The sequence below is a fragment of the Callorhinus ursinus genome, unplaced genomic scaffold (genome assembly GCF_003265705.2).
Source record: "Callorhinus ursinus isolate GAN/ISIS: 27379988/994484 unplaced genomic scaffold, GSC_fseal_2.0 scaffold3, whole genome shotgun sequence".
Lineage (NCBI taxonomy): Eukaryota > Metazoa > Chordata > Mammalia > Carnivora > Otariidae > Callorhinus > Callorhinus ursinus.
This window is the reverse complement of record NW_027397065.1, coordinates 42,824,999-42,848,101: the sequence shown is the minus strand read 5'-3', so window position 1 is coordinate 42,848,101 and position 23,103 is coordinate 42,824,999. Positions and strand designations below refer to the sequence as shown.

Here is a 23,103-nt window from a genome sequence, read left to right as displayed (position 1 = left end):
AAAGAAAGAAAGAAAAGAAAAAAGGAAGAACTTAGACCATCTAAGAACAAGTGTTAATCTAGGGTTTACAGAGAATTTCCCACCTTCCTCAATCGGTTGACTTGAGACATCTTTAGGGCTTGCCCCATCTCATACTGAATGTGTGCCAAGGGTGTCTCACTTACTTTCTTTAAATTTTTTAGCAAAGTGTGACATACACACAGGAAAGCGCACCAGTCCTAAGGGTAACATCCTATCTGCTTTCACAAAGTGACCACATCCCTGTAAGCAGCACCCAGAACAAGAAAGAAAAGATTATGCACACCCTCACCTGGGGGATCCCCGCATGCTCCCTTCCGGTCACTGGCTGGCGTTCCAAGTGTGTTTCGCCAGAATGAAATTTTCTCAGTCTTGCTTAACCCATGACCCCCTTTATCTAAACCGAAAGTCGCATGCCCTCTGCAATTAGAGATTCATATACCACCAGCCAAGATTCACGCTTTGTATTTTGTGTTGTGTATTATGAACACAACAGGGTTTCTATGCTTTTTTCAAATTTGACACGAATTCCCAGTCCCACGTTCTGTTAAGCCCCCTCTTAAGAATCACATGGTTCGAATTCTGGAAAGACTGCCAGTTGCCTTGTCAAAAAGAACAGTCTGGAAGTCCAGTAGCATAGACAGCAGACCTACATGAGTTTGTCCTGTAGAATGAAGACAGGAGTTCAGGGCTTCGTTCAGGGGACAGGACACGACAGAAAACTAATATTTACTGAGCACTCATTACGTCCCTGGCACCGAGTGCAGCACTTCAATATATTATCTTATTTAACGTGCCCAACCCTTCGAAGATGGCATCATTGTCCCCATTGTATAAATAAGAAAACCGAGGCTCGGGAAAGTAAAATAATTGGCCCAAGTTGTTGGGGCTGAAAAGTGACAAGAGCTGAGCTTTTCTCTCTGTTCCTGTATTCCACACTCATTTCATTCCACCACAGCAGCTTCTCTCCTGCTTTTCTTCCTTTGATCTGTACCAAATAAATTGAAAATGCTGGTCTCAACACTTGGTTGCTGCAATAAGCCTCATTTCTTCTAATGGTTTCCTTTTTACATTCCTTTTTAATACGTTGACTTTCAAATTAACAGTGAAGCTATTCGTAAATGAAATGGGAACCCTGGCTATTAACTTTGCTTCTTTCCAGAAAGCAAGGGCTCTTTAAGCCTGATCAAGTTTAATGCTCGCTGTAAATCCAGGAAAGAAATGAATGAGCACAATTTACATCACCCAACCCAGAGCCTGGCCACATGAGGGACATGGGAGCCACACTGCCTCACCATATCATCCATTATTGAAAAAGGAGCCGACAATTAACAAAGCAATCTAGATTAACCATGTTAACATCTCTGGGAAAGCGATTCATGTTCTCTGGCTTTCTGGAAGCTCTTCCAAGCTCAAGCTGTCCCTGGGTTCTTAGGCTTTGCGTCACGAAGGGAATTGATTTGATCAATTTACATTGCTGTCGCCTAATTAGTAAGCATGGCCACACTTGCCCATCGGTTTCACAGAGATTAAACTTGGGATCCTGACTGCAGACTAATTTTTGTAGCTGAAAGTCACTGTACCTTTCATCCTCAATCCATACCAAGTTCCCCAGAGTAAATCATACAGGACTTTAGCCCAGAGCGGGAGGCAGGTTTTCAAAGTCCAGAGAGCTGGGCCTAGGGGGTCCTGCATGACAAGGCAGATTGTTTTGTGAGAGCTTCTCTGGTCCGGAGCGCCAGGTGTCACCCTTCACAAAGCACACTCGTCCTCGCCCTGTCATCTGAGTTGCCTCTCTCCTAAGAAAGAAAGGTACAACTTTCATCTCAGACCTGAAGAAAGGAACCCTCACAGGAATGACTACTCAAGGTCACAGTTTCTCAACTCGGATTAGTCATCCTTTTTTTAAAAAGTTACTTTGAGGGGCACCTGGATGGCTCAGTCGGTTAAGCGTCTGCCTTGGCTCAGGTCATGATCTCCAGGTCCTGGGATCAAGCCTGCATCAGACTTCCTACTCAGCAGGGAGTCTGTTTCTCTCTCTCTCTCTCTCTCTCTCTCTCTCTCTCACTTGGCCCCTCCCCACCACTTGTTCTCTCTCTCTCTAATAAATAAAATCTTTCTTTAAAAAAAAGTTATTTTTATTGAGATTAGTTTTGTCTTTATTGCAAGAAGTTAATGCTCATTGTAGAAAATTTAAAAGACATAAAAAACCAAAAAGAAGACAATAAAAGCCACCCAAAGAAGCTCTCACAAAGCCACCCTTCCAACATAATCACTGAAATATTTAATGCATACTTTTTCAGCCACTTTTCTATGGGTATAATACAAACTATTTTGTAACCTGCTTTGTCTTCTGATATAGTACGAACATTTTTTCAATGATACTCACTAATTTAATCTTTACTAGTTGAGTTGTATGGATCATGGAACCAGTCACTTATGTTGGATATTTGCGGTTGTTCCTAATTTCCAGTTACAATAAATAATGTGACATCAGATCCTAGTATCTAAATAATAATCACTGATATTTATTGTGTCTCAGGCATTGCACTAAGTGTTTTATGTGCATTACTATCTAGATGGATAAATAACATTACCTCCATTTTACAGATGAGGAAACTGAGGTCCAGAGAGCTTAAGTAACTTGCCCACAGTGACATAGACAATGACTCTGGAGCCAGTGCCCTTTAAGAACAATTTCTAGAATTGTAATTTCAGAGTAACTAAATACATAAAATTGTAAGGTCTCTGCATCATGTTACCCAATTGCCCTCCAGCAGGCATATCCCAGTTAATACTCCCACCATCAGAGTCTAAATGCCCATCCGTTTGCCTGGTCACCAACACAGGGCACTATTAACGTTTACTCTTCATTAGAGAAATGAAGCCCAGACTCCCTGTAGTTGATCTGTGCTCTTTAGAGCATGCGTGCAACCCAGTTCCTGACTGAGACATCGATTTTCTTTAAATCAATGGTTCTTATCCTTTTTTTGGTACATGGAATCCTCTGAAAATCTGACAGAATTTATGAAGCAGCTACACAGAAAATGCACATGTGCCCATCAGATAACCACTTATTTTACAGGGATTCACAGACACCATTAAGAATTGCCGTACTTATTAGAGGATTGATACATCAACAGCATTGAAACTCAAGCTAACCCACAGGACGAATAGACCCAGTCAAATGCTGGTTGACCAGATGGTTCTTTTAAACAATCCTGCAGCATACAAACCCAGATCAGAAGAGGCTGCAGTAAGATGCCCAGGCATGACAATTTGCCACGTTGGGGTGGAAGCAGGTACCCAGGTCAAGACTCTCTCCTGAGGTCATGCTGTCCTCCAGCGAAGCAGCAAGAGCTCAGAGCAGATGGGGGACCAGCCCCGGCCCGCCTCCACCAGGCATTTCGGCAGCCTCCAAAGAGCAAGCGCAGGATCCTGCTGCCAAAAGGGCTTCTTCCCAGGCTGCCGTTTTTCATGATCGCCCCCCACATTCTGCTCCTTTATGGTTTGGAAAGCCTCATCCCAGATCAGTCAGACCTCCACCGACCCTCCCCAACAGCTCCTGTCGCAAGCAATTGGTGAGGACAGGAGGGGAAGGGACATGAAGGCCAGGGCCTCGCCCTTCCATCTGCTGGGAATGCCACTTGGCCAGGCAGGCTTTTCGGGGAGCCGTCCTTGGCCTGAGCACATGCTTCTGGAAGTAACGGGGCCATTTTCCATAATGGTCCTCTTGAGGTTCAGTGACATCTTCAGAATTGGGAGGGAAAATCCAGTTGCAGCCTGGAGGGAAGGAGGTGGACAAAGGAATTAGCACCCTTAAGTGAATTGCCCTTTTGGGTGACCCCGTGGATAATTTAGCTCCATCTGGATGGACAGGTTGCAGTGCCAAAGCACTGTGAGATACACACAGAGAATGCAGGCAGCTTCTCAACCTAGAACCTGAACTGCCCTAGCTTTGCCGCCCAGCCATGGCCAGCTCTGGGGTCCCATTTTGCACAAGACCACCACATCTTTGTCAGAAATAGGGGGCGGAGTCATGGTGGAAAAAGGGACTGTTCTGCCTTTTACGACTTCATTCCATCTTTTGAGCTGTATCTATTTTTCTCCAACCTATGAAAACATTGCCCTAGTCTCTCGCTTTTGCTCTTGGCATTGCCCCTCTGCCGATGATGGAAGAATCTGTGATTTAAACATCCCTTTCTCCCCCCACCTTCTTGGGCCCCTGGGACTTACTTACTTTTTATAAGGCAGGATATGGCAGAAGGATGACTTTTCAATTCTAAATAATTACAGTTCCTCCTGGATTTGGCAGGGAAGATGAGTCATCTGAAAACTAGTCTATTCACACCCAAACATGACTCTTCTGTTTCCCCCAGCACCCCACACTCCCCTGAGGAATCTGCTCCACTTTTTAAAATGTTCTTTTAGTCCTCGGTTTCTTGGTGGCCTGCCTCACACAGTCAAAACAGCATATGAGGGGAGAGCAAGAGCTTGTGGGTTGCAATAAAACTCCACTATCTCATAGCCCTGTGACTCTGAGCAAATTACTTCTCTTCCAAGCCTCAATTTCAACACCAGTAAAATGGGGACAGTAGCTGTATGTCCCACACTGAATTGTTTTGGGTACTGAATGAAATAATGCACATGAGGGGTTAGATACAGCGCTTGCCACCTATAAGATCTCAGTAGGTGAAACCTGTTGTTGTCATTGTGGCTAAATTCGGATCACCACCATCTTCTGTCTTTTCTTTGAAACCATCATAAGGATTGAGTCCATTTCTAACTATCATGAGAGTCAGCATGCATTCTCCACCTTCCCTATGATCAGGACCCTGTGTAGGAAGTCACGCCTCCTCTCAAGGACAAAGTACCCTTAAGTTACAAGCTCTCTAAAACACACTTGCTTCGTTGCCATTGCAACCTCACTGCACCCCTCCCATAAAGAGGACTCCTTGCCCTTCCAGTTCCTGGCTCCTCAAAACGTGTGAGGAGGGAATTGTTTTTTGCAGGAAAGTTCTCTGAAAGTGGCAAAGTCAAATAACATCTCCTTCCCAAACCATCACCCACACACGTCTCTCCATGCTTCCGTGTAACCAGCGCCTCTGGGTTTTCTTCCAGGCACCCTCACACCGAATGTTCCGGGGAAATAACGAGTCTCCGGTCTGTGGGAATCAGCACTGAGGTAGCAGAAACATCAGTTGCTCTGGTGTCAGGCCTGGAATTGAACTCCATCTCCACCACTCTGTAATCTTGAGCAATTTCCTAAATCACCCTAAGCTATAGTCTTTCATCCATAAAATGGGCACCTCGTGGCTTGGGGGGGACTGAATAAAATCATCCTTGAAATCTCCTTGCTTCCCCAGTCCATGTTAACCTCCTGGATTAAATTCTCAGCCAGTTCCAGGCACCTAGGAAGTGCTCAGTAAAGACTTGCTACGAAATGCAGCAAAGCAGGGGCAGTGATCTACAAATCTCCATCAAACGGAGTGGAGCATTTATTTACATGGGAAGAGATGGAGAAAATTGTGTTCTCTGAAAATCTAGATTTTCTGTGAAGAAAGGACCCGCCTTTGGGAAATATCTTAATTAGAGCTGAAAGTGGAAATTGAAACCCGTCTCCCTCAATCACTGTCCCCAACTGTCCCCTCCCTGCTGCCCTCCCCAAAGCCAATGTCAAAACAACTGGAAGAGAGAAGAGAAATGCTCACCTTAAGAACGAAAGAAAAGAAAAAGCAAAGAATTTGGAACTCTTGGAGCAATCTGGGAAAAGAAGAGCTAACACAGGAGGGGCAAGGAGGGGAGCCCAGCATTAAGCAGTGCTTCAGATGGTTGGTGCGGGTGATGTTCCTCTTGTGGGATCACTGCCTCGAGGTGAGATAAGCAGAGCAGGCTGTCAAAGGAAATGGAGCCCAAGAAGCAGGCGAGACGGGAATGAAGTTGGTCCCCCTGCCCCACACGAGGAATCCAGAGACTTTGAAGGGAGGCTTTTGGACTTGACATAGTTAAGGAAAAGGGACACTCAAGATAATCCCACCTCGCTTTCAAGGGGCAGGAAGGCTCCCAGCTAACACCTGGGGTACACATATATAAACAGCACAGGCCGTAAATGTTGAACCCCTCCAGTCCTGTCTTCACACAAATTCCCAGAAAACATTCTCACATGGCCTCAGCAAACCCAGCCAGCTCTCCGTCCTTCAGGCACTTCTACCTGGAAAGTTTCCTAGCAGTGAGGAGCCTTTGCACTCTGAGAAAGGGCTGGAATTTCAGGGTCATTTTGTGACATGCCTGTGAACCTAGATTGAGAAGCAAGATAAAGTCCCGCTTTGCAAAAATCTGGAGAGTGGCATGCATTCAGCGGCAAAGACTAATCATTTTATTATACAGTATTCACGAGGTCAGCCGTGTGCCTAGCTCTCGAGATGCACAAAGGCAGGAGAGGGCTCTGGCGAAAAGACAGGACAGCCTGGAGACAGCGGAGTAGCATCATCACTCACTCTGTGGTTGAGAAGCTCTGAAGGCTGCAGGCCCCCCCGCAGGGAAGAACAGGTCCCAGCCCAGACCATGCAAGTGGAAAAGAGACGATGTGCTGTCCATGGGTCCCAGGCCCAACCTGAGCCTGCAAACCAGTTTGGAAATAGGGAACAGTTTTGATTATCACCAGCCAAAGGACAGAACAGAGGGATGAGTCAGAGAGAGGAGGGCAGGGAAGTCGGCAGAGAGCCGCTGAGGGAAGGGATGAAAAGCCTCGCACGGAGCCTAATGGCCTAAGTGGCCCAATCTCACCATTTCACCATCTGATTCCCCAAGGCCAGTAATTGTCCCTGTTCTCTCATGGAGCCTTTCATCCAAACACACCGAGCCTCTCCGCCCGGCGGCCGGCTCACGTGTGCCTCGGAAGGAAGGAGCAAGTATGCGAGGCCTGTTTGTTCTGGGCTCAGAGACGCTGTGGCTGCAGGTGTATGTCTGTACCTTTTCCCCTCATTTTCATTCCACCTCTAAAACCAAGGGAACACACAGCTTAGAATCTGAGAAGGAGGGGGCCCGGTAGCCCCCTCATTGCATTACGTGAAGAAATGGGAGCCCAGAAAGGTGATGATCTGCCAGCTACTCACAGTACTTTGGCCGTTTCCTTCCCCTACATGCTCAACCTTTCTCTCTCCCTCCCCCTTCCCTCTCAATTTCTCTCTTGCTCTCTCTCTTTCATGACAAAAGCAATGTTCGTTCACTGCAAAAATAATCCTAAATACAAAGTGAAAGTCTTCCCATAAACCCATCCCTCAGAAATAACCACCAAGAACAATTTGGTATATATTCACCCAGATCGCTTTTTCTGTGAACATGCTATGCACACTCACCTCCCCCCCCACACACACAGAGTTTCTTTATAAAAACAGATCATAGAAGGCATGGTTTCCTGAAACTTGCTTCTTTCTAATTAATTCTGTCGTGGATATCATTCCTTGTAGACTTAGCTCACCGTTTTAATAATGTGTGATTTTTCGTTGTGTGATGATACATGGCTCATTTCAAAATCCCCTATTGTTAGAAATTTAGGTAATTTCCTATTTGGAGGGGACGTTCCTGCAGCTCCTTGTACTTTTATCTCTCCTCTCCTTTAAGAGTTCTTCTGAAAGATAAATTCCTGGACATAGTGTACTTAGATCAAAAGCTATGCTCATTTTAGTTTTTTTAGACAATGCCAATTTTCCACCCAAAATCTACACTCCCACCCAGAATATACAAAAAGGTCTGTTTCACACACCTTTGCCAAGTTGAGCATAAGCAGTATTTTAATATCTTCCAAACTAATAGACCTGAAATATTTTGCTGTTGTTTAATTTACCTTATTTATTCTGTAAAGGAATTTTACTACATGTTCACTAATTCATTGGCTGTCTGTTGTACTAATTTTTGTTATTTGCTTATCCATAATGATTTGCTTTGTTTTCTACTGAGTTATTTTTTCTGAGATTGATCTGAAAGAGAACTTTGTGTCTTAGAAATATTACTCCTTTTACTACTGTTTGAATTACAAATATTTCTCTCAATTCTTCCTTTAACTTTTTCAAAGTTTGTAACCTTATTGAAATGTCTAGGCAAACTCATCAATGTTTTTCTTTACAGATCCTGAACTTCTGTCATGCTTAAAAAGTCCTTTCCTATTTCAAAATTATAAAAATATTCACTTACATCTTCTAATATTTTAATAATTCTTATACTTAAAATCTTGGATGCATCTGGGTTTATTTTGATTAAGAAATAAAGTAGGGATCTGGTTTTATTTGTTTCTAACTAGCCAGCCTGGTGTCCCAACACTGCCTAGAGAATCATCTCTTCTTTCCCATAAACATTGAAATGGCATATAAATTCTCATGGATAGTTGGCTCTCTTTCTAAAGTATATAATTTCATTGATCTATCTGCCTTTTCTTGCACTTCCTGCTCTGGTATTTTTTCTTTTAAGATTTTATTTATTTATTTGAGAGAGAGAAAGAGAGAGTGGGCACGGGCAGGGGGGAAGGGCAGAGGCAGAGGGAGAAAAGACTCCTCTCACTAAGCAGGGAGCCCAATAGGGGGCTCAATCGATCACAGTTCTAGGACCCAGGGATCATGACCTGAGCCAAAGGCAGACACTTAACCACTGAGCCACCCAGGCATCCCTGGTATTTTTTTCATTACTGTGATTTTATGGTAGGTTTTAATATCTGTAGGAGTGGGTTTACCCATCTTCCCAATACCGCCATTCTTTATTTATTTCAATTAAACTGGCTATTTTTTTTCATGGTTATTCTTCCATCTTCCATATTCTTCTATATATATTCATTCTATATATATATTCATTCATTCTATATATATTCATTCATTCTATATATATATTCTTCTATTTTTTTCATGGTTATTCTTCCATATTCTATATTCTTCTATATATTTGGATCATTTAGTGCCCCCCCTCCAAAAAAAACAAACAAACAAAAAAACCGTCCTGTTGGCATTTTAATGAGGTTGTCTCGAATTTCCTGGTTAACCTGGGGAGAACTGAAGTTCTCTTGAATAGAGACTTCCTGTACTAAAGCAAGCTATGTCTCTCCATTTATACATGTCTCCTTTTTATGCCCCTTTATAAAGTTTTATAGCTTCCTTCACATAGGTCCCACTAATACTCAGTTTCTGAAAGCGTTCTTCAGGGAAATTGCTATTTCCAGTGAGGTCAAAGCATGGAACACACTCAGTTCGGTATCAAAGATGGGCCCTTAAGTGCTGTGGAAACCACTCCATCCCATCTGCTCTTAACTCTGGGCCTACACCAGGAGGTAGCTTCCCTCCTGGAAGATGAAATGTGCCAATCAGTTAGTCAGTGGGTAATTGATGGCACTGATTGCATGCCCAGTATAGGGCACAGACCCCCCTCTTCAAGGAGGTTTGATGCTGCCTAAGGAGACAAGGGGCACATCCCTTAAGAATGGCGTCCCATATTAATAATCTATGTGCTGCAGACTCTGTTCTGATGAGAAATAAAGAAGAGGCCTAGAGCAGTCGAGGAAGTTTCCAGGAAGGAGATGGGAACTAAACTGGGTGTTGGCATGTGGTTACCACTTAAAGAAAGAAAGAAAAGGAAGGAAGCAAGGTATAAGCAAGGGAATCACTCCACAACCATTTATTCAGCACCTCCTATGAATCTGAAACTGGCGTAGTCACGTGAAGAGGAGGTTATATGCTCAACAAATGTTTTTACACATTCACTATAAGGCAAGCTCAGTGTTAGGTGCTAGAGAAACCAAGATGAGTAAGATAGACCCTGGCCTTCAGGATCTTGTAAATAAGTGAGATGGACTCTCAGCTAAGTCCAACAATTGTTATGATAGGAAGCTGTACAGCAAATAGCAAAGACTCTTAATCTGGTGATGGTGCACCTCCTGGGTACCCATGGATGGGATTCAGTGGGTCTGTGAGCCCCTCAAATTAGATGGTGCTAAGTTATCTGCATAACCAGCATTGGCAGGTTAAGAACCACTGGAGTAGAGTGACATAAAACTCTTGGTTTCTAGATCCTGGCATCTTAATGGCCAGATAAAATATATGTAAGACAATTCTAGATTTCCCCCACCGCAGAGGTGTTCTAAGAGTTTCAGAGGCAATGCCCAGACTTGGACCAGGTAGATTTGGGTCTGAATCCCAGCTCTGCCATTTATGGCTGTGTGACCTTGGGTGAATTCCATTCCCTTGGAGACTTGATTTCCACATCTGTCATTGAGAAATGAGAATTAGACAACCCGCCTCTCCTCCTGCCTGTGGGGAGGGTGAAATTAGGTCAGGTGTGCGGGTCACCTGGATCTTAGCAGGTCTTCATGGACTGTTCATTCCCTCCTCATGCTTTTACACTTCCGAGGAAGCCACGTAGGGTGGGCTGTGGTTGTGTGTAGGAGGAATCTGAGCCAGGCCTGGAAAGGATGGAGAGGAGGAAGGGAGAGCGAAAGGCATCTCGGACCAGTGGACAGTGTGAATAAAGGGAAAGGAGCCAGAAAAGTCAACTCATGTGTTGTGAAGATTCGGTCCATTGCAGCCAAGTTGAGAAGGTCTTAAATTCCAGGCTCAGCAGTTTGAACTTTATCCTATAAACTATAGGAGCCGCTGGAGGGTTTGGGGCAAGAGTGTCAACCTCATGGTGAGGTGGCTTTCAGCCCAGCCACTGCTCATCCGTGAATTCCAAGATACCCAGGAAAACAATTTTAAAAGTAAAATTGTAACATGAGCTAAAGCAATGCTTTTCACCTCAGGACCTGGTTAAAAAAGCAGATCCTGATTCAATGGATCACTGAGGTTCTGCATTTCTAACATGCACCCAGGTGATATGGAGGCTGTTTATCCATGAACCTCACTTTGAGTAGCCAGGGGCTAACATATTTCAGTTTTATTACTTGTATTACTATTATCATTCCTGTAACACATGTTGGCTGAGTGCCTGTCATGTGTCAGGCACTGTGCTAGGCCTTAGGGAAAGAGAAAAATCAGACATGAACTCTCTTTTCTAGAAGCTCACAGTCTAATCAGAAGTGATGAGGCATAGCCCTCAGCAACTGTAATTCAAGGTAGAAAGTGATAAATGCCATATTTGTGGGTTCAGATAAAGTGCTTTGACAATTCAGCAAAGAGAGAGATTGTTCCCAGTTGAGGGAGAAATTGCCTGGTGCTTAAGGAAGTGAATAGAAGCTTCTTTTTCTTATTATTAAACAGTGAATAAGAACCCAGGCTTCACAGTTGGATTTTAATCCTTACTAGACACGTGACTTTGTTAATCTCTTAAACTTCAGTTGTTTCATCTGTAAAATGAGATACAGTAATAGCAAGGCTGCTAGAAGGATTGCATGAGCAAATGTGTGTAAAATATAGTACCTAATAACCAGTCCTAGGTCATTGTAAATGGTGGCTCTGGTGACTATTATTGTCTCGTTTGCTTTAAAACTTAGCATGGGTCTCTTGGCCCCAAAGATATTGTATTTGTTGGACAACTTTATGATCTCATTCCAGGGTTAAGTGGCAAATAAAAATGGAAAACCTCAAAGGGAATTTCCAAGTCCAAGGAAACCTCCTTTATAAAACTGGTGCTGAAAGATTAGCAGCTATTTCAAATTTTTTGAGTTTTTATTGTGCCAAACTGTTTCAGCTGGGGAGACTTGGCTTGGCTGTAGGTGTAGCTAAGTGCTCCTAATAAGAGCCGTGTTGAAAAGGAGTTCCACTCAATTTACAAGTTGATCAAAATGGGTTTACCACCCACTGGCTCCCCTGAGGTCATCAGCTTGTCTGATTCTGTGAACTAGGTCAAATCAAATCTATAATCCTAGAGTCTCAGAATGTCAATGCCTGGGGGCATGTTACAAACCACCCAGCCCCTGGTGGGTGCTTTAGGTCCCCATGCCCTGGGGTATCTCCAAGGCCACCTGTTGGTCATTCCTCCAATCAATGTTTAATGAAGGCCTTGGACAAGTGCCACTTCCACCTGTATCTCCAGTTCTTCATCTGGAAAGTAGGGATAATCCCACTTTACTCACAGGCTACCGTAGGAATTAAATGAAATAGAGTCTAGGGAAGTTGGCTGACACATCACAGGGACCCAATAAGCACCGTATCTTTTGGTTTACTTCTTATTTTTTAAATAATATTCATTGGATTTTTCCCAATTACAAAAGTAATTCAAGTTTATGGAGAAAATTTTGGAAAACACCGAAAAGCACACAGAGGGGAAATTCACCCATGATTCTACCACCCAAGGATAAACACTGTAGACGTCTCCTTCTAGGTGTATCCTTCAGTCCTTTATCCATATCCACATGCTTATTTTGTCTCCCCATGTACTATCTTGGTGGTGATTGACAGCTTCTGTCAAAGGCGGCTTGCATTCAAATTCTAACTCTATCACCCACTGGCTCTGTGACGTCCAGCGACTTACCTTCCATTCCCCAGAATGTAATGGTCATGGCCTCCAGGAGGCGCATGCAGGTTGGCCACAGTCACCTAGAAGTGCTGTAGACGACCGTGTGGAATGGCGCCCCCTAGCGCTGCGCCGGGCACAGCCATGCTGGGCTGCTTGGGAATACAGGCGGTTGAAAGCAAAGGAAGATTAAGCATTTCCTCAGTGACTGGCACAGAGTAAAAGCTTGTCAAATGGTAGCCACTACTCCACAAACGCACCCTGTGGTTTTGAAGACTGGAGGCTCACAGAGGGTTGAGACCTTGTGTTCACTGCTCTGATTTGTTGAATGACAATTTAAGGGTGACCCACTGGGACCACATCCAGCCAAGAAATACTTCTCCCTGAGTAGATCCCGCTCAGCCTTGGCGTTTGAGCCTTACACTTCCCAACCCCTCTAAATCGCCCTTGCCCTCAGGCAGGCAAAACCCAAGTGGCATGGGTGGGCTCACTGCACCATCTGCTAGCCTCTGGGAGGTACCCCCCCCAGCTCCCCCTCCTACACTCCCCACCCAGGTAGAAGTGTTCCAATGATGTGTTGTCCCATTGGATCTGCTTAAAAGGCCTCAGTAGGAGCCACAGCGTTTCCTGGGCTGCTCCTAGGCCTCTGCTCAAATTCACTAGGGATTTGAGCTATTGTGCAGGATAGCTTGAAATGACAGCTAGAGGGGCGCCTGGGTGGCTCAGTCGTTAAGCGCCTGCCTTCGGCTCGGGTCATGATCCTGGGGTCCTGGGATCGAGCCCCGCATCGGGCTCCCTGCTCCGCGGGAAGCCTGCTTCTCCCTCTCCCACTCCCCCCTGCTTGTGTTCCCTCTCTCACTGTGTCTCTCTCTGTCAAATAAATAAATAAAATCTTTAAAAAAAAAAGAAAGAAAGAAATCACAGCTAGAGATGGCACAAGAAACTGAATCACATACTCAGTAGATCAGTCAGTCATTGAGCAAATATTTATTCAGCAGCTACCACGTGCCCCAGGCTGGGTTCTCCCGTGAGAAAATTTTTCCCTGTTCACTTTTCCCTCAATCCCTTGAGTTCCTCAAAGTGGAATTCCTCTTAGTTTAGCAAGTAGTTAATACCCCGCAATCCCAGCTAATCTCCCTTTTTGAAAAAGAGAGCAGGCCTCAGGCCCACCACTGTCTGGAGCAATCCAGAGATACTAATATCATTTTTTTCATCTTATTTTTCTCTACTATGACATTCTATTTATAACAAGTGGTGTCAATTTAAAAATAGTGACAGAAAGCTTCCTAAAAAATGTTTAGTTTAGACACCAAAGGTTAGTTGATCTAAAGAAATGCATTGAGTAACTAGTGCTGAGGGAGCTCCAGACTTGAGACAGATTCTTTCCCAGAAAAATGAGTGAATATTGCATGCAATTTCAGCATGTTTGAGAACCATAGGGTGCCCATCCTCGGGTCTGTGTTGGACAGAGCATAGGGTGGGAGTTCCCACACCCGGTCAGCACAGGACATCCTGTGCTCTTTGCCACATTCCTCATCTTTGCAGCAGTAATACTGCGTTAACAACAGTGTTGGTAGTAATAGTAGTGGCTGTGTTTGAAGCCGTCAGAATAGTTGTGCTTATTGGGTGCTTTTGACATGCCCGGCACTTACCAAGCCCAAGTTTGTCTCCTCCACACAGAAAAGAACTATCACTGTCCCCATTTTCCAGGAATCTGAGCCTCACTGAGCTCAAGTAGCTTCTCCAGAGTCAGCACTTGAACCCAGATCTACCTACGTAAGACGTCTGAACAGGTCCCTCACCACTGACCTGCACTGCCTCAATCCATGTTTGTTGAATCACATGAATGATGCTTGAACATATTCTGGCAGTCTCTCTGCTAGTCACCAGCTGAGTGACCTTGAGCAAGACCCTCACCCTCACTGAGCTTCTGTTAAAGAAGGTTTCCTGGCCCTGTCAAGCCAGGATTCTAAGCTGCAGGGCAAGGAACATCACAGCATTTCACGAGCAAGAGAAGTGGCGCTAGGCTCAAGGACATGCACTACGAGCTGGTGGCCTTGTCAGAAAGGCTGACACAGCCCTGACCTAAAGCAGAGAGAGCAGGCTTCCTGGAACATTTCCTTGCTTCCCTCTCTTCACAGCTTTTTGGGTCCCCAAAGGTCTGTTTGGGTGCCCAGGAGATAAGATCCCTATCACTGATCCTCTTTCACGCCAAAGAGGCTCAGCACCTCCCCTAATTAGCTACGGCTTCTTGGCTGCATCGGGACCACTTGGTGTAGCAAACAAGACCCCTCAGCCCAGTAGCTTCTGTGCGGCTGGGGGGGGGGGGGCGGAGAGAAGGGGCAGAAATATGCTTGGAATCCGAGAGGCCGCTGGTCCAGCCTTTGACACACACTGCCCCCCTGTGGTAGGTCTAGAGAAGAGGGCACGTCCTAGCAAGGACCGGCAGGGCTTCCATCTCTGGCTTCATGGAGAGAACCCCGATCAAACCAGTCAACTAAAGGAGGGAAAGTAAGGCCCAGGAAGGGAAAGCAACTCACTCAGAATGATACATCGAGTTACCAAACATAGGTCCCAAATATAGATTTCCTGTAATTAGATTTCCAGCCCAATCGGTGATTGACAAGAATAAGAATTATTTGGTTGGGGTGCTTGGGTAGAGCAGTCAGTTAAGCATTTGACTCTTGGTTTTGGCTCAGGTCGTGATCTCAGGCTCATGAGATGGAGCCCCAAGTCCAGCTCCGCTCTAAGTGCAGAGACTCCGTCAGATTCTCTCTCCTCTCCCTCTGCCCCTTCCCACTAGTGCTCTCTCTCTCTCCCTCACAAAAATAAATAAATAATCTAAAAAAAAAAGAGTTATTTGGTTAATTAGCGTTCATGCAAAGTTGATTGGGTGGCAGGCTCCTGGTACCCTGAGTGCTAATAAGGATTTTACATGATTTATCTTCTTAATTCTCAAAATAACCCAGAGGCATTGTACCATTATTAGCCCCATTTTACTGAGGCTTAAGGACACTGTAAAAACCTGCCCAAGGTCACTTGGCTGCTGGTGAGACAGCCTGGATTCTATCCTAAGGAGTCCAATTCTAATAAGGAAAGAGACTCCCTATCAGAGGTCACTGAGGGTTTGCTCAGGGTGGGCATGTAATACTGGGGTCTGCAGGAGGACAAAATAAAACAGAATGCAAAGGGAACAAGAGGGCAAAGCCATTATTCAGCTTTCAGACAAGTGAGGATTAAAGACTGACCAAAGCCAGAGTTGTAGAGAAAATATCACAATCATACACAGCCAATGGGAAGGTAAATTGGTTACAACTAGCTCAGAAGGCAATTTGGCTAGCTGTCAGCACTTAAATGTGCCACTGACTCAGTGATTCCTCATGTAGGAGTAGATCCTACAGAAACACTCAAACATGCAAAAAGCAAAACGCATAAGGCTTTTCATTACTATAGTTTGTAACAGCCAAAATTGGAAATCACTACTTAACTATCATTAGAAAAGAATTAAGTTTGGAGAAAGTTAAACTAGTATATGTCCAGACCATAGGATGTAATGTTCTGATGTGGGGAAATGTTTTATATACATATACATGTGCATAAATTAAATATAAATAATATATATATTTAAATTAAATATAAATATATTTTTTCAGATTTATTTATTCACTTTAGAGAGAGAGAGTATGTGAGCGCACGGGAGGGAGGGGCAGAGGGAGAGGGAGAGAAAATCCCAAGCCGACTCTGCGCTGAACTCAGAGCCTGACGTGGGTCTGGATCTCACAACCCTGAGATTACCACCTGAGCTGAAACCAAGAGTCAGACACTTAACCGACTATGCCACCCAGACACCCCTGTCTTATACATATTCTAAGTGAAGAAAGAAATTTGGGGAAAGGTATGTGTATGACCCCATTAAAAAAAATCTAAAAGGATGAAAATAAAACTGTGAATTCTGGGTCCTCTATCTGAATGGAGAAGAATTTTTAATTTATATTATGTAGAATTTTTTGTAATGTAATTTTTTTAAATCAGTATCTATCGCTCTTTATTTTAGGTAAATGAGGTGGTTGCTATATATATATTTTTTTAAGATTTCATTTTTAAGTAGTCTCTACACCCAATGTGGGGCTCAAACTTACAACTCTTAAGATCAAGAATCGTATGCTCTACCAACTGAGCTAGCAAGGGGCCCCAAGTGAGGTTTTTTAATAGACTATTTTTTTAGAGCAGTTTTATATTCACACCCAAATTGACAGAAAGGTACTGAGATTTCCCTCACACCCACTGCCCCCACACAAGCACAGCCTCTGCCATTATCACCAGCCCCTACCAGAGTAGTTCGTTTGTTACAATGGATGAACCTCACGACACATCATTGTCACCCAAAGTCCATAGTTTACATTAGGGTTCACTCTTGGTGTTACACATGCATGCTATGGGTTTGGACAAATGTATAATGACATGTATCCGCCATTATAACATCATATAGAGTAGTTTCACTGCTCTAAAAATCCTCTGTGTTCCCTCTATTCATCCCTCCATCTGTTATTTTTGTAATAAAAATATACAAATCTGGAGAGGGAAAGAAAAGAAATTAAGAGGTAGTCCTTGCCCAGAAGGAATTTAAAGTCTGAGTGGTGAACGAGGACTCAGCCAGCCCTGGGATGGCTTTACAACTTTAACAGGCAAACAGTAAAATAACAGAATAAGATGTGATTGTATACCTTCTGTGGAATAAAAAATAAAGAAGTCAATGTGAGTTGGGAGGGGTTCATCAGAGCAGAGTTCCTGGAAAAGGCTCCTGACTGGGCCAGGATATAAAGTATTTTTAGAAAATGGCCACTATTTATTATTTATTATCCCCATGTCAATTATTATCCATTTTACATGGATATTTTCTTGTGTCCAAAATAACCCTGTGGGACAGATACTATCTCCAATTTATGGATGAGAAAATGGAGGCCAATTAACTTTTCTAAAGTCAACAGCCAGTACACCAAAAAAGGGGACTCAAAACTAGGTCTGAGTGATCCCACACCCTGTATTCAAGCCACAGGATCACATTGCCTAAATCGGCAGAAGGATGACACAGGCAGGCAAAGAATGGAATGCAGAGAATGACCTTCTCAGAAGAACTAGTAGCTCAGGGAGCCCAAACTCACAATGTGGCTGTAAATAAATGCTATGAAAAAAGTCAGCATCATCCCCTTACTTTTGGCTGAATACTTCTCAGAGCCATAGTCCTTGAAGAATACTTTGTAAGAAAATAAAGGCAAAGATCCAGCCCATCTTTATCCTTGATAAGGGGTTTCCAGTATGACGGAGGTGAAGAAGAACCAGAAAGAAATGCCACATGGGCGTAGGAGGACAGAGTAACATTTATGCCGCTTTCGTGGTACCACAGGTATTCTGTTGCAATGACCTGTTAACACGTCTGCCTCCCCACTGGTCTGTGGGCTGCCTGAGGGCGGAGGCCACACCCCAAGTCATCTCTGTATCCCCGCAGCTTGGCCTCCTGCCTGGCACTTAGCAGAAACTCAGTATTTGTGGAATGAATGAATGAGCAAACGGATAGATGTATAAATATGGAAATAGCTACTACTCTCATATGTTGGTGTCCCGATCCATAAAGTGGGACCGACAATAGTACATGCATCAAAGGATTATGGTGATAATTAAATGGGCTGATGGTATGAAGGTTGAGCACAAGACCTGTACAGAGCACACACACAGTATAAACAGTGGTTCTGAAGAATATCAGCCATTGGCATTATGGCTGTTAGTGTATCCTTTAAAAGAGCCAGTCTCTAAGGATGTATCCCCATGAAGCCATTTATATTTTACTGTCAAATTCAATGAGGTTAGCAAGCAATGCTACGAGTCTGTTTTCAGGAAGCTGCCCTACTCTTGATCTCCTCACTTTTGCATGACTGTCTATGCATCCCCAGCCCTGGACCCTAAGTGTCCTTGTTAGGGCAGTGTGCCTGCCTGTATACACGCTCCATCAGCATTTACCCTCCAGGGTAATGCACAAGGTTTCCTCTCTTTTCCACCTTCTCTCCACTTCTCCCAAAATTTATTCTCCAGTTTTGAATCTGTCAAGACCAGTGTCTGTGCCCTTCAGACTCAGTGACAGAAACAAGAACATCCCCATGGACAGAGACAACTCATCTGGTCATGGGTCCTAAGTGTTCACATGCCAAATGTGCACTTCAGCCGGAGCTTTCCATACAGCGTCTTAATCCAAAGGAGTATCTGGGAGGGTGGGATGAAAACCTAATGGTGCCGGCCTTGTAGCAGATAAGACCACGAAGTGGCACCCTCATCTGCCTCCCCAAAGCCAACCAAGAATCTAGCCCACTCCCACGTTTCCCCCTGAGTTGGAAAAAGAATCAGTGTAGCAGGTTGCTTGGCTGGCTCAGTCAGTACAGCATGTGCTTCTTGATCTCAGGGTTGTGAGTTTGAGCCCCACGTTGGGTAGAGAGATTACTTAAAGAAACTTAGAAAAGAAAAGAAAAGAATCAGTACCTGTATAATTAGCACTTACATTCATGCATGGGTAGCCCTCTTTCCTTTTTTTTTTTTTTTAAGAGTTTATTTAGAGGAGGCAGGGGTAGAGGGAGAAGGAGAGAGAGAGAGAGAGACTCTCAAGCAGACTCCACACTGAGCATGGAGCCCAACGTGGGGCTTGATCTCAAGATCCTGAGATCACGACCTGAGCCGAAATCAAGAGTCAGACACTTAATCCACTGAGTCACCCAGGCGTCCCTGGATAACCCCTTTCTAGGTTTAAACCCTTGCCTGGCTTAACCCTGCACCAGGAGCCCAGGGACATGGTTTGAAGTAACAAAAAAGGAAGGAAGGAAGGAAAGGAGGGAGGAAGAGAGGAAGAGAGGAAGGAAGGAAGGTCCTATAAAGTATAATTGCATTTATCAAAACATTTAAAGGTATATATACAACAGGAAAAAAAAATCTGAAGGTGTATGCACCAAATGTGATCTCTCTGTGTTGCGGGGTTATGTGTGCTTTCAAAATATTTTTTTCTTCTTGCTTTTTTGTATTTTCTCATTTTTCCACAAAGGGTATTATAAATAGCATTTTAAAAACATATTTTGTGGGCGCCTGGGTGGCTCAGTCGTTAAGCATCTGCCTTCGGTTCAGGTCATGATCCTGGGGTCCTGGTATCGAGCCCCGCGACGGGCTCCCTGCTCCGCGGGAAGCCTGCTTCTCCCTCTCCCTCTCCCCCTGCTTGTGCTCAATCTCTCTCTCTCTCTCTCTCACTGTGTCTCTCTCTGTCAAATAAATAAATAAAATCTTTTAAAAGAAAAATAAATAAATATAAATAAATAAATAAATAAAAACCTATTTTGTATTCAAACAGAATTTAGTTTAAATCCCAGCTATACTACCAACATGCTGTGTAACCTGGGGCAAGTCATTTACCCTCTCCAAGTCTTAGTTGCCTTACATTTAAAATGGAAATTGTTTTTAATTTAATATTGCCATAAAATATTTTTAGCTCTGAAATTAGAGGGGTGAGTTAATCATGTTTCTCCATCATAGCACCTCATTGTATTTTATTGATTGATTTCCTTTTATTTCCATTTCCCTCTGCCTACACCCTTAGGCAACTATTTTGTGTTTGACATTATTTGAAGTTTTTTTGCAAAATGTGTGTGGTTGTTTGGTGTGTTACTTAAATAGTATTATGTTGTAAATCTCCATTCTGTTTCCTATTCGTTCATAAAGAATGATGTTTTTAAGATCTTTCCATAGTGCCATATGGACATGCCATCCAGGGCTCTAAGTGCAACATAATCGCTGTGCTAGGCATCTACCCCAGTCTACTTTTCCATAATTCCCAGTGAGGGACACCTAGGTTCTCTCCAACTCTCTGTCACCATAAGCAGCACTGCTCTGAATATACTCATGCATGTCCCCTTATGGACCTGTGTGAAAGTTCTTTGAGATCTATGCCCTGGAGCAGAACTGCTAGGTCAAGAAGTCTGTATATATAATTAATGAGACCAAGTGGGGCCAGAGTCTCCAGAACTGCTTCACAGCCTGTGCCCCCACCAGCCATGCAGAAGGCTCCCCCCTGTCCCCACAACCCTACCTACATCTAGCACTCTCCAGCTTTCTGATTTTTGCCAGCCTAACAGATACGTTGTATCTCGTTGTGGTTTTCATTGTAATTTATTTGACTCCCTAATATTTTGAGCATCTTGGTCTATGTTCGTTAGCCCTGAGGTTTCCTGTTTTGTAAATTGCCCGTTCATTTTCTTTGCCCACATTTCTACTGGGAATGCTCTTTTTCTTGTTGATTTACAGGAGTTCCTTATATATTCTAAACATCGATGCCCTGGCAGTCTTAAACATTGGAAATATCTTCTCGCATCTTTGCCTCATAGTTTATCTTTTTGAAGTGTTAAGTCGTGTTTCTTTCACCCCCTAGATCAAAAAGATCGTCCTTTACGTTGTCTTCTTTTACCTTTAAAGTTTTACCTTTCACATTTAGGTCTTTAATACCTCTCATATTTACTATGGAAATAAATCGGCGTCTGCTTCAAGGCCTTTCTGTAGGACAAAATAATATAGCTAAGCGCCTAGCACAATGCTTCCGACCTAAGAGCTGTGCGAATGCAGGTGATGATGATTATCGCTGGGGTAGAAAGTGGTAAGCGTTGTCCCGGGAAATCGAGAGAAATGGGAGCTTAGGTGCTGGTTAGCTAGACCAGAAATGGTTTTAGGGGTGAAGCGGAAGTCATCGAGGTTGGCCCTAAAAAGGAATGTCGGATTCGCTCACTGTGAGATGGAAAGGAGAGCACTCCGGGCAGAGAAGGTGGCCTGGGCAGAGCCGTGGCGGCGGGGGTGCCGCGCGTTCCCGGCGTTTAGGCGGAGCACGCGGAGAGGGCCCGACTACTCACGAACTGACGTCTGTCTTTCTGCCCCTGTGCCCACCCACCCCCCTCCCCGCTGCAGGCTCCCTGTTCTCCACCCTGAAGCCCCCCGACGCCGTGTTCAAGGTGGTGTTCTGGCTGGGCTACTTCAACAGCTGCCTCAACCCCATCATCTACCCGTGCTCCAGCAAGGAGTTCAAGCGCGCCTTCGTGCGCATCCTCGGGTGCCAGTGCCGCGGCCGCCGCCGCCGCCGCCGTCGCCGTCGCCTGGGCGGCTGCGCCTACACCTACCGGCCGTGGACGCGCGGCGGCTCGCTGGAGCGCTCGCAGTCGCGCAAGGACTCGCTGGACGACAGCGGCAGCTGCCTGAGCGGCAGCCAGCGGACCCTGCCCTCGGCCTCGCCGAGCCCGGGCTACCTGGGCCGCGGCGCGCCGCCGTCCGTCGAGCTGTGCGCCTTCCCCGAGTGGAAGGCGCCCGGCGCGCTCCTGAGTCTGCCCGCGCCCGAGCCCCCCGGCCGCCGCGGCCGCCACGACTCGGGCCCGCTCTTCACCTTCAAGCTCCTGGCCGAGCCCGAGAGCCCCGGGGACGACGGCGGCGCCAGCAACGGCGGCTGCGAGGCCGCGACCGACGTGGCCAACGGGCAGCCGGGCTTCAAAACCAACATGCCCCTGGCGCCCGTGCAGTTTTAGGGTCCCCCCCGGGGGGGGGGGGGGAGACGTCCGGGGGGGGAGGGGGGCGGGGAGAGGGGCAGCTGCTTTTCTGGCAGGGGCATGGGTGCCAGGTACAGCGCGGAGAGCTGGGCCGAGCATGCTGAGAGCCTGGGGGACCCGACGCCGGCCGGGATTTCCGTCTCTCTCTCTCTCTCTCTCTGTACATATCCAAACGAGTCCCTTGTACATGTATTTAACCGTGGGTACACGTGCGTGTGTCTGTGCGGTGTCCGTGTGGTCTGCATGTGTGTTGGGGGGGCGGCCGCCCGCGCGGGGCCAGAGCGAGTGTGCGCCCGGAAGGCAGCGGGGGCGTTGTTTGTCTCGTGACTTCATACCTCTCAAGCCCTTCCTTGTACTTCACTTAATGATGGCACTTGGGCGGGGTTGGAAACAAATTGGACATTAAAGGTCATTTCTCCTGTGCGCCTTTGAGCAGTTTGTGAACGGGGAGGTGGGCAGGATCTGGAGTTTCCTTTTCCCATTCAGGTTTGTCCCCCGTCCGTCCCCCCGGTCCTGTGGCCAATAGTTGTGCTGGGGCCCCTTGGCCCCCCCTTCTACCCTTGCCGTTATTGCCCTCCAGGGCTAAACAGATCTGACCCTGTGGCTGAAAGTGAGCCGGTGGATTGGTCCCATAAATCCTGCTTGCCTGCTTTGGACCGTTAGTAGTATCTAATCCTTCTGCTGTGGACAACACGGGGCAATGTCTGGTTTGGTCCTAGGGACCCCAATCCCAGCTGGGGCTCTGTGGCCAGGAGAGTAGGCAGGCCTGTCACTTGAGAGGGATGGGACTCAGACAGAGAGATGGATTGGTTCCTTTCACCTCCTCCCTGCACCCCAAGGCCAAACACTCCATTATTTACCTGTGTCCAGGGAACCTGATAAAGAAGTCCAGACTGAAGGATTTTCTGGATAGGATATGGATCCGGGTGAGCAAGCAACATACATGAGCACAAAAAGCCTCATAAGCTCTGCTCACTGAGGAGCCTGCCTGGGAAAGAAGCACTGAGGAAAGTCACACAGAGAGGAGGAGCATACCTGGGAGAAG

General features: G+C 45.5%; 1 protein-coding gene across 1 annotated transcript in view; it reads left to right on the top strand.

The window, feature by feature from the left end:
* The window catches only part of ADRA1B (adrenoceptor alpha 1B), a 49,122-nt gene extending 26,643 nt beyond the window's left edge, over nt 1–22,479 (top strand). The window contains exon 2 of the mRNA XM_025866629.2: nt 21,430–22,479. Within this exon, the coding sequence (XP_025722414.1) occupies nt 21,430–22,037 (608 nt within the window). The 3' untranslated portion in view covers nt 22,038–22,479. The remainder of the gene's footprint in view (nt 1–21,429) is intronic.
* The last annotated feature ends 624 nt before the right edge of the window (nt 22,480–23,103 follow it).